General features: G+C 39.1%; 1 protein-coding gene across 1 annotated transcript in view; it reads right to left on the bottom strand.

Moving 5' to 3' along the window:
- Positions 1–684: 684 nt before the first annotated feature.
- The window catches only part of PPM1L (protein phosphatase, Mg2+/Mn2+ dependent 1L), a 105,173-nt gene continuing 93,064 nt past the window's right edge, over positions 685–12,793 (bottom strand). The window contains exons 3-4 of the mRNA XM_089485439.1: positions 2,651–2,812; positions 685–1,031 (exon numbers count right to left, since the gene is read on the bottom strand). Coding sequence (XP_089341565.1) covers positions 685–1,031; positions 2,651–2,812 — 509 coding nt within the window. The remainder of the gene's footprint in view (positions 1,032–2,650; positions 2,813–12,793) is intronic.

Here is a 12,793-nt window from a genome sequence, read left to right on the forward strand (position 1 = left end):
TGAAACAACTTTTGTATTCCTTTGAAATAGAAGATTTGGGTTAAGTAAAGGAAACGAAAACATTGATGGTGAGATATTTTATTTCCAGGAACTTGTGCCAAAATGCAGTAGTAGATTTGAAATATACAGATCTGGTCTTATGGAAGTGTAATCTTAACCAATTTTTAAGGGGAGGGCAATGGTCATCTGTCATTAGGTCATAAACACAATATTCCTTATATAGAGCAGTTTTTTATGAACAAATAAAATGTATAAATGTTACAACTCTAAAGATACATTCACATCTGACTATATGTACAGAGGTGTGATAAGTTAAAATTCTCCTTAGTTCCTACAGGAACCTATATACTCTACAATAAATGTAAAGAAATTAATTGTACTTTACATTTTTTAGTTTCCAATACACAATTTGATTACCCCATCACCAATAAATAATAACGTACCAGCTGTAGTAACACTTCCTTTTATTACAGATATTTTATTGTTAATGGAGTAACAATGTGGGATCGTTTATATATAACTATATTTTGTGTGTTCTTCGTTTGATGATTACATTAGTTGCAATGAGTCCACATCTGTTGTCTTAGACATAGATATGGGGTCTGTAGAACAATCTTAATAAGGGTTTCACATTTTCCTACTAAGTTAAAATAGGCCGCCTTAAAGTCCAGATGTACAGATACTTTATTGTTCTTCTGTTTTGCTACTATTCCTGAACTTTACTACCATGACAGTTATGTTATCGGGGCATCCTCTGTAAAATGATTGTAAAACGATGCTCTTGGCTCCAAAATGAGGTTCATCCAAACGCTCCTTGATAAACCGGACAGCTTCTTCGTTGCTAAATGCGTCCCACAGGCCGTCAGATGCCAAGATCATGAATTCTGGCTGAAGTTTGTCCAGGTCAAAGCTCAGGATGTCAGGGTCTGAGATTATGACATTTAGGTTTTTCAGGGGGTAATCCCCAAGGGAACGGGACATTGCCAAAATACCTTGAACACGCCAAGAACCGTTGAAACTGATGAAGCCACCTGAAAGGTAACAGAAACTTGGTTTACCTTGTTTTTCTGTTGATTACACACGGTGACGTAGTCAAACACCCTCTACATATGCATTGTCGATACAAAATGGCAGATGCTTTTTGCAACCAGTTCTTAAAAATAGTAATGCATTTTTGGAAATCCATGTTGCGAAAGCAGTAGTGTAATACTCGCAAAGTACAGTAAGAACTTCCAAAGAGCTATAAACGTGTAAGACATTGGTAATTACAGAAGGTCCTTTGGATCAACCAAAGTCCATTTTGACAGATGCTTGGACTTCTATAATTTGTTCTGCAACTCTAAGAACACAAATCACCTTGGTGAAGGAAGACTTGCTAGTTCTCCTGATTTTCATGGGGAAGGGGGGTTCTATGGCCATATGTTTTTACCTATTTCTCACTTCATCTGTTTACTGTATGATAGTTGTTAACTGCTCTTAACTGACAAGGTGATAAACTAATGCACCAACAATGGACCTTAGATAATATCATGGAACTTTGTATAAAATTGGAGTCTTATGAACGTAAATAAGGCATTGCAGACGTCACATGAGTTTAGCTGCAAAAACATATTGGCTTCAGAGTTAAAACTACATAATTCATATTGTTAAATGGGTATTTCTGTGGTTACTGGGGTTTCATGCAAACAAGTCATAAATATAATTTCCAACTGTGTGCCATTATCCAAACACCAGTGTCCCAATTCTGCATTCTGTTTACATTAAGCCAAATTTATAGCAGAGGTCATGCTGTGCTTTTCATCCATCTGTGCTTCTCGCAATATTGTGTACAGTATGTGAATGTGATATTAAGTGGGAGAAGCAGAAATGTATTTATAGATGCAAAATAACCGAGCACTGCAGTTGTATACACCACAGTATACCAGCTAATTAATTTGACGGAAATCCACTAAAAAAGCAAAGCTTCCTTGATGTATCTCCCCTCTTTGTTAAAGTTCTTAAAAATAAAATGACCAGATCCATCTATACATCTGTCCTTGCTGCAACGAAACATGCTTTGGGGCAGAAATTTTAGTAAATGTCCCATATGTACCACTGCCTTTCATAAGCGTTGTTACAGATACTGCTTCCCTGCAATCCTTTCAGGGATCAAGATGCAACATAATGACTGTGGAGAAGAATAGGGTGGTGTAAAAAACATGCAGTTTTGATGAATAGAGAAATAGGATGTACAAAGATAGGGTGAAATGTCACATAAGAACCTGGGATTGCCCAGGGATGCCAAACTGAAAGAATAGGGTTGAATGATGAATGCAGGAGATGTACATTGACAGGAGAAAGGCAAAGTGGTTGCTTTACAAGGAAGAAGGATGATGGGGAAGGAAGTGTACAGAGTAAAACTACAGAGGGGGTGGATAGTGCGTAAGCACAGAAGAAGAATGAAGGGGACATGTGACAGGAGGGAAACACGAGATATAAAGTGGATAAAATAAAGAAGTACAAGAAAACTATGAAAGATAAAATGAGACAGAAAAGGTAGTTATGAAGCATGAAGGAGATAAGGATAACTTGATTTAAACAGGATAGATACAATTTATAGAGCAGCAAACCTTAAAAAACAACAAGTACATTTCTGAAGATAGTATCTCACCAGCTCTTTTAATCCTCTTCCTTTCCTTCAGCTGATATGGCTTGTGATCGTGTGATAAGGGAATAGCGTTTCCATCCTTGTCACACAGGACACCACGCGAATCTCCAACATTTGCAACAGTAAGCTCCTTATCGGATAGCAATGCAATTAAGCATGTAGTACCTGCAGCGAAGAACAGAAGATATAAGCATTATACCTACAACCATGTCCATCTTCTTCAAACACAAAAGAGTAGCTGTGAAGGATAAACAGTGCAAATGACCACAGAGGCTAGTTTCCAGAGACAGGGAGAGAAGAAGGCCAACCAGAGCTCAGCGTTTTCACTAAACTACAGGAGTTGAAGTTGTTAAGATGTTGTGAGATCACACTGATCATGGTGACGTCTATGGGTTGTGGTTGGCCTATCCTAAATCACAGTCTTGTAGTATGAACTCTGGCAGGTTTACACTTAGTGAACAGGACCCTATAGAGTTTTGCCATTTTGCCATATAGAACAAGTTTCCTATGCCCACTTAACCAAGGAGGTGTAATTTTGTCAAGAATGCTCGTCATGGGTCATATTCTGGAGCTAAAAGCTCTCTCACTCATTTCAACAGGAGCTCTTTTCTGGCACTGATTGACTGCTTCAAGCAGGGACCCAGCTTCTACCCCAGGTAAGTACTTTATTTATTTTTATTTTTTTAAGAATTTAGAGTATTTTAATTTTTTATTCTTCTTTAATGAGGCAGTCCCTTTATCTCTGACCTTTGTTTCAGGGAGGAATGTTGCTTGTTCATCTACCTGGTGCCTGCCAGCATACATATGTCAGTCGGCATAGAGAGCACATGGTCATGTCTCCCAATGCATTTTACCCTACTGGATGGAGCGCAAGAAAGTGGTGCGGATCTGATGTCTTAGTTGGAGGAGCTCAATATATCTACGATAGAAACAGTCATATAAAAATTATGTAATATAAGATATATATTTATCTGGTCTTAAGAGAAATTTTCTAGAGACACCCTGCAGATGTTGAAAAGCGTAATAGATTTCAGCTTGCTACGTATCCGACACCGGAAAATGTTAACTCCTAATGACCAAGGGCATCTATTCATTTACTCTGTCCTGTGGGATATTACTGTTTATCCAGTGCCTTTTGCTTTAGCGGATCTTGGGTGAATATCAATAGCTGTTGGCCTAGATAAGAGGTAAAGAGAATCGCTTAGTGAGTTGAAAAAAAGCCTGAGGCTGCAGAGCCGCAGACAGAACAATGAGCATTATGAAAAATATGGGTTACCAAAGTATACTAGTACACAGGCAATTACTTTAGCTTGTGGATTCTACAAAGGAAAAGGAGCAATAAAGTGTTGCTGTGGGCCAGAAGTTGCCCTGAATGTCAATCTGAGACCCAACGACATTGTTTATTCTGGACAGGAGAATAATAAGAAATCTTTTATTATGGCTTTTTCACTCCAGCCCTTTGTTGTTGAAGTCCTGCCTCTTGCAGCTGTCTACCAGCTCATTTGGAAGATGTGTATTGTATCTGCACCACTAGATCGTTCCTGCTGCACATGGCTCCCTGCTCCCTGGCACGGCCATCGTAATAATCTCTCTTTATGTAACAGACAATCATTAGTCAAGTACCACAAACATCTATTTTTCTTCTGTGAGCTCCAGCATTTTTTTTCAACTCCATTTGTTCCATTTTTTCTATTTTACATTTTAAGTATACATAAACCCGCCAAATAACTATGTTTAATAATGTTTACAGTCAGGTTGTGAACACATGAGTACATCTTGGTCACACTTTGGGGTATAAAATACATCTTTTGGTGCAGTAGTTATTTTGGTCTTGTGTACATTAGTATATATTGAGAGTAATTTATGTATAAGGGTACTTATGCTTATATATCCATACCCCTCACATTTAAGGGGACCAAATCAGGACACTTATGTTGGGGGGGTGATGAGGTGAAAGGGGCACAGACAGACCTGAAGGCAGATGGGGGCCAGGTCAGAAAGTGGGGGTCACCCACCATAGAGACACTTTGCAACATTCAGTTACAAGGTGGTGCATAGGAGCTACATAGGCCATGGGGGCTGCCTAGGCCAGTTTACTAGGCCAATCAATGGAGATGAGAGGCTTTCCCCTAACGGTGCATAATCCCGCTGCAAAAGCGAGACAGTGCCCAAAAAGTAGGACTGTCCTATAATACCTCCCCTTTGAAAAGCTAAAGATACAAATGTTGTATTACAATACATAGAAACCATTAAATCAACTTGTAAGAACCTAATACAACCATGTTATGTATATTGAATATTTTAGCGCTTGAGGACATTAGATTCTCCTGCTAGAGAGTGAAGAACCTGAGAAGGACCTGGCCCTACCAAGTTAACGGCAGCTTCTGACCAACATTAGCCGAAATTAGAAACTCAGCTGCAACTTGGCAAGTGAGAATTGAATGTGTCTGATTGTCTCACACACTTTTGGGCAGATGCCCCTTTAGTTATACTAACAATGCCTTGGCAAGACTGTAAAATATCTACATTATGGATCCAGGGAACCTTAAGAGTCATTTAAACATTTTCAGCCTAAAAAAACAAACTGCATTAAATGTCCACAAAATTGGGATCAGTTAAATTCTAGAAGCCATGGCCACCTGTCTCTTGGAATTTGTTCAGATTTTGGCTTGCGTGAGTATTTGGAGAAGATGACACCATTATATATAGTTAGCAAGTAAGTTTGACAAATCAATCTAATATACAGTAGAAGTAAAAAGCAAAACATACACCAATACACAATTATATACTACATTTCATAAGCCAAACACTGGACATAGCTATTTAACCATTTGATTTATGGTTGGTCTCATAGATGAAGCAAAGACAGAAAGACACAAATAACTTTCCAAATAACTAGCTTTTTGGGGATAAATTATTAAATTCCAGCATATGTTTTGATTGACAGAGTGTTTCTTCTCTATGTGATTCTTTTTTTGATATTTGTTATTATCCATTCAATATGTAGTCTATCAGCTTCTAATTTAGAGCAGGTGACAGAACGGACAACTGGCTTAAAGTGGACTTCATGTGTCTATGACATCATTCTCGTGTTTTAAGGAATAACTGAAATGGGGTTTAGCAGGAGTGCTGCTAAGTAAGTACTTGCTAATATATATAGTATATATTCTAATATATATATATGTTGTAATAAACAAACTAAACATATCATACTATAAACATATCTAAAAAGATATTCACCCTCTGGCAAAAAATATAATCTCAAACTTGCTTATGCTGTCCAGTTGATATTCAGTGCATGTTACAACAACATATACTGACTGATTCCACATTTTAATAAATCTATTTCACGTAATTTGGCAGGAAGCGTACAATGAATTCTACCAGATCTGTGCTTTGCTTCTATGAGGTTTATGTTCTAATTAAATTTCTGTGCTTTCCTTCCAGAGACTATTATGACATGGCAAGGAAAACGCTGTCTATACAGAAGGGTTGCATTAATTCAACCAAAAAAGATAAGTAGGGGAGGCAACAAGTGCCAATTCCTTTCCTTTTCTGATATTTGGCCACAACTAAAAACAACACAGGTTTCTTTGAGTTTAAATGAGATGCTTATTGCAGAAATCTTGGAACTAAGATTTAAAAACTCTTGCACATTTTCACCCATAGACGATATGTAATGCTAAGCAATCTCCTGTATGTTAACTGTTGCGTTATTATTATGCTCAACTGGACAAAGGCCACAGCAACTAAAAAAAAATAAAAAAGACAATAGAATAACAGACAAAGGTTCTATATAACTCAGAATAGGTCAACAAATCAGGAAAGACTTTTGATTGGCTGAGAGTTTGGAAGCCTTTCCTGATAGAGTCCCTCCTTCACACCTTCATGTGTGTGTATGTGAGTGTGTTTGTTTGTGTGTGTGTAATGACTGGTAATATACGGGTTCATTAACTGAAACTGCTCATGTCTCATGTCATATATATATAAATATATTATTAAGTCTGAAATTACCATGGTTACCATTGCTTCCTAATCATTATAAAATTATTATAAAAGAATATAAAATGCATATATATATATACACTGCTCAAAATAATAAAGGGAACACTAAGATTACACATCCTAGATCTGAATGAATGAACTAATCGTATGACATACTTGCGTCTTTACATAGTTGAATGTGCTGACAACAAAAACACAAAAATTCTCAATGGAAATCAACTTTATCAACCCATGGAGGTCTGGATATGGAGTCACAAAATCAAAATGGAAAACCACACTACAGGCTGATCCAACGTTGATGTAACGTCCTTAAAACAAGTCACAATGAGGCTCAGTAGTGTTTGTGGCCTCCACATGCCCGTATGACCTCCCTAAAACGCCTGGGCATGCTCCTGATGAGGTTGCGGATGGTCTCCTGAGGGATGTCCTCCCAGACCTGGACTAATGCATCCGCCAACTCCTGGACAGTCTGTGGTGCAACGTGGCGTTGGTGGATGGAGCGAAACATGATGTTCCAGATGTGCTCAATCGGATTCAGGTCTGGGGAACGGATGGGCCAGTTCATAGCATCAATGCCTTCCTCTTGCAGGAACTGCTGACACACTCCAGCCACATGAGGTCTAGCTTTGTCTTGCATTAGGAGGAACCCAAGGCCAACCGCACCAGCATATGGTCACACAAGGGGTCTGAGGATCTCATCTCGGTACCTAATGGCAGTCAGGCTACCTCTGGCAAGCCCCCCAAAGAAATGCCACCCCACACCATTACTGACCCACCGCCAAACTGGTCATGCTGGAGGATGTTGCAGGCAGCAGAACCTTCTCCACGGCGTCTCCAGACTCTGTCACGTCTGTCACACGTGCTCAGTGTGAACCTGCTTTCATCTGTGAAGAGCACAGGGTGCCAGTGGCGAATATGCCAATCCTGGTGTTCTCTGGCAAATGCCAAACGTCCTGCACGGTGTTGGGCTGTAAGCACAACCCCCACCTGTGGACGTCGGGCCCTCATACCACCCTCATGGAGTCTGTTTCTGACCATTTGAGTGGACACATGCACATTTGTGGCCCGCTGGAGGTCATTTTGCAGGGCTCTGGCAGTGCTCCTCCTGCTCCTCCTTGCACAAAGACGGAGGTAGCGGTCCTGCTGCTGGGTTGTTGCCCTCCTCCACATCTCCTGATGTACTGGCCTGTCTCCTGGTAGTGCCTCCATGCTCTGGACACTACACTGACAGACACAGCAAACCTTCTTGCCACAGCTCGCATTGATGTGCCATCCTGGATGAGCTGCACTACCTGAGCCACTTGTGTGGGTTGTAGACTCCGTCTCATGCTACCACTAAAGTGAAGGCACCGCCAGCAGTCAAAAGTGACAGGAAGCATAGGAACTGAGAAGTGGTCTGTGGTCACCACCTGCAGAACTACTCCTATATTGGGGGTGTCTTGCTAATTGCCTATAATTTCCACCTGTTGTCTGTTCTATTTGCACAACAGCATGTGAAATTGATTGTCCATCAGTGTTGCTTCCTGAGTGGACAGTGTGATTTCACAGATGTGTGATTGACTTCGAGTTACATTGTGTTGTTTAAGTGTTCCCTTTATTATTTTTTATATATATATATATATATATATATACATACATACATACACACACACACATTATATGCCTGTGTGTGTGATATCTCATCCACTTCATAGTGTGTCCCTGAATGGCAGAAATAAAATGGTCACCCTGGTAAGTATACATCCAACTTACTTCCCTCTTTTAATGATCACACCAGCACAAAATATGTATACCTGCCAACTGTGTACAGGTAGATATTGTGATCAAAGAGAAAGTATGGGTACAAATGTTAATATAACTTGAGTTAAAGTGGATCTGTCATTGTGAACAAAGAAATATAAACTAGCTCATCATACCAAGGCAAGCATGAGTGCCAACACCACTGGTGCTAAATAGTTACAGTTTATTGTGCCAATGTTTTTGGTCCAGAAAGCGCCACAATGGAGGTGCCACCATGCAAACAGGTTCAGCTTTCCATATTGATGATGGCTGCCAAATCGTATATGTGTAAACATAAAGGTCTGTAAATCAACAAAGTAATCCCTGGAAGTAAAGCTAGAGATGGCAGCATGCTTATGTGAATACCTGTTCTTCGTGAGGGGCAACACATTTAATGTCAGCCGTCAATACAGCATTAAGGAAGCTTTCTTCCAGTAAAGGGGTCTTCTAGAAAAGGAGTTCTTTATCATAAGTCACATGCTGTACCATGCCAAAGATAATTGCTAATACTTTTTTCATGCGGTGACAGCTCAGACTTAGGTTACAGTCCATTGGAAAGGACTCATAAGGAAGAAAAGGAATGCCGATCGCAATTGTCACAAAATGTATAAGCAATGTGTGCTGTGACCCCTGAGATGCCAATGCACAGGCGCCTTTAGGTGGCAAAAAAGGGCTGGAAACCTCTTATATTCCATCTGATGGGGGAATAAATTCTCTCATACTCAGGCAGCTGTAATCTATAGCGGGAGTCTATAACATTACCAATTACAGAACAATACATTTACAAAATAGGTTTACTATTCCTTGCATCTGTCTCAATGGCAACTACCAAATCTTAGTGACTTGTATAGCAAGTACCTTGCAAATCATTAAGGTACAGAAGAGGACAGGATCCACTTAGCACATAATACAGTTTTTCTCTTAAAAACTAAATTATACAGAGATGAGTACATACAATTTGTGCTATGGCATGCGTGTAGAGAGGCCGGTGTAAATGTTCCCTAATTGCAAAGAGACAGGAATTTGCTTCAGTTAATAGGCTATGATGAACAGGAAAAATCTCAGCCTATTTTAAGAAGTCTCAGCGGACAAGCAGCTAACAATCTAGAGCTAATCAGCTGCATGAAGGCTAAATAGTGAGTTTATTTAAAACCACTGTTTTAAAACAGCCTGTTAATAGCTGTTCTTTGCATCCCCAGAAGGACAGAGGGAAACCGAAATAAAGGAGACAATCTAACGCCTACAGTTTAATGGCACGATTTAATATAATTACATCGGCGGTTTTCATTTAGTGAACCCGAAGTTAGCAGCACTCTTGGGTGAGCTACAATCCGTTCAGGCTGTCGGTTAACCTTTTCTGCACCGTCAAGGAATAACAATGAAAGGCATTTTGTTACAGAAATATATATATTGCTTAAAATGCTTAGGTATGTATGATGTATCTCGTCTATTATCTGTCAGCAGAGTGTGTGTGTGTGTGTATATATATATATATATATATATATATTTATAATACTTGACAGTAACAAGTGAATAGCTGTTGGTCACTTCTGATCAATCATGGGCTCACATAGCAGTCGTTGTCATGTACGCTCAGTTACTTCTCTTTAAAAGTGTTATTCCACTTAAGTATTACTTGAACTTTCTAATAATGGCCCGACAAGACCAAACTCATGGATTTTCTATTATAAAAATACCCTACAAGTCAATAAAACTCTACACAGAGCAGAATCAGATCTATATATATATATATATTGGTTAATCTATAAACAGATTCAGCGTTTCTAATAGCATATCCGATGGTTAACATTGTCATATATATCCAATATTGTAACAGTTGACTGGGAAAAATATACCAAAGATTACCCAATGGAAGCCACAGGGTTAAAAATTACCCCTCAGATGGACCAGACTGTGAATATCGCAGCTGTGTACCTGTCTTTCATTACTGCATCTTCAGTCATCATTGCTGACATTTATCAGCAGAAGATCGCTCTTGGGTTCAATCAAGCCGGTCTCAGACACGTTTAAATTTAACTTTGAGTCTTTTCTAATAGTAAATAGAATTTTGCTCTTTATGCTCCCAGCTCTTCCTTTTATAGCATTCAGCAGACCTGACAGCTTTCATGCTGAATGGTGCTTTGCATCAATTGATTCACAAACTAGCTTTCTATTTTCCTTTTTTATAACCAAGATTGAGAACATTTATAATCGGTCACTTATCCTCCTGGTACTGCGCAGCCTGTGCCCGGCTATCCCCCAAATCCGCACATAACTGTTCATTAAACAGGAAGATAATGGGTCGCATTACATTCACAGCCGAATTAGGTATTTTTTTGCTAAATCAGAAAATATAATTGTTTCTCACCACAGATATAGAATGAAATACATGAGATACAGAAGGCTATTGATCAACATGCCCAGGGGGTATATTCTTAACTTATAACCCCACCGCAGCCAGACAAAATGCATCCCCCTTCCAGGAAACTGCAGCTACCCTTCATTACAATTATGCCATCATAGAGTGTCCCACCATTCAGTCTGTAGACCCATAGTCATCTTTGACTACAAAAGACTTTCCATGAAGGTGCATCCACAAAGACAGTATTAAATAGAAAGAATGCAAGGGACAAGTGGTCAAATATTAGCCTAGCCCCAAGGATTTGGCCATAGACACATACGGTGACAGCAGAAATGAACCAACTGACGCATCAAGCCTCCCCATTTGAAGCAGGTTTTGCTTATCCATTTTTCAGGATGGCTTCATGCGCATCCCAAACGTTCCTGAATTTTGTTACTGTGTTTGCCTGTACTACTTCTTCTAGAGATCTATTACAAGTGAGTCCAGCCGTATGCAGGTGGATAAATTTGGGGCATATTTAATGAATATTGACAATTTACACGTCTCAGGACTGAAGACGCATCAAAGCGGATCCATAACTTTCCGCAACTCATCCGTTTTACAGTTAGAGTAAATTAATCAATGTAATGGGGGTTAATATATATATATTATATATATATACACACACACACACACACACATATATATATATATATATATATACACACACACACACACTAGAAACCCACCGAATATGTATGCCGTGAAAGTAGCCATCTTAACATATTTTTTTCAGGACCTGCATGATTATTCCTCCCCATTACGTTATCTCTGCACTGTTGCTGGTTGGTACAGGCAGCCTTTGTAAAGGTCAGTGACAAAAAAGGGAGCGAACAACTTCTCCGTGGTAAAATAGTCATTTACAGATAAACTATATATATAGCCAAAAGCAATTACACTGACTGACAAACAGAAAACACAAGCTGTATTCGGTTTTAATAAATAAACTGAGTTTTGCTGCAAACCGTTCATTCCATCTCGACATTGGTTTAGCTTTAATTAGAGACAACCAGATATCTACCAATATTCTAAAAGGGACTAATAAGAAATCACCAAGTCTTAATTGGGTTTATTCCATGTGTATCTTCCCCTGGAATATGACATCTTATTATATGTTGGCACACAACCCAATTTGCATCATAATACAAGACGGGTAGCCTAATAGCTTCTTGCTCCCGGTATATGCTGACGAGGCACGTCTTGAGACCTTATATTTTAATTAATCAAATGAAGCCAAACAGTAGCAGTTTTACCCCATCATGTAAAGCGGCAGAGAGCAACATTTCGGCAACATGTTTAAATGGGTGAAACGAAATGTTCCAAAAAAAAAACCCCACAAGCAAATGGATATGGTTATTTTATTTTCGTTTAAATTCTAGTTATGCCAGCTTTAAAGACGTATGAGAAGACCAAGCATCGTCTTGTGGGACTTCTTGCCTACTAGCAGCACTGGGTGATGAGCGTGGAGCTGCAGATCACAAAAGAAGGCCAAGAATTTTAAGAAAATAGAAGAAAAAATACAATTTAAAACCCCCCCACAAATTGTGACGTGATATTTTTAGCTCGAAATGTTGCAAAGTGACCTGAGCGTACCATATGATGAGAAAGTAAACTTATTGTGACTTTTTTAACGCCATCACTTATACATTATTGGTTTAACCTTGTAAGAAGTTTAGAAAACATTTGCCTCTTGGCAGCCACCAGTAATTGCACAGTGGAAAAATGTACAGTATAAAAAAGAACTAAATTGAGTACAAATGCTTTATTGGTCCCAAGACTCAGCTGGCTCAGTTAGAGCGCCAAGAATCGCTGAAAGAAGCTCATCAGGAAATCTAAAAACTCATTTCTTCTGATAACCAGGCACTTCGAGAGCAAATAATCAACTTTATAATACTAAAGTCGTCGGGATTACATATCAATGTCGTACGCTGCGTCTGGAATACACACTGATATTATGCAAA

The sequence above is a fragment of the Sceloporus occidentalis genome, unplaced genomic scaffold, assembly GCF_023333645.1.
Source record: "Sceloporus occidentalis isolate IW3139 unplaced genomic scaffold, rSceOcc1.0.p SCAF_25, whole genome shotgun sequence".
Taxonomy (NCBI): Eukaryota; Metazoa; Chordata; class Lepidosauria; order Squamata; family Phrynosomatidae; genus Sceloporus; species Sceloporus occidentalis.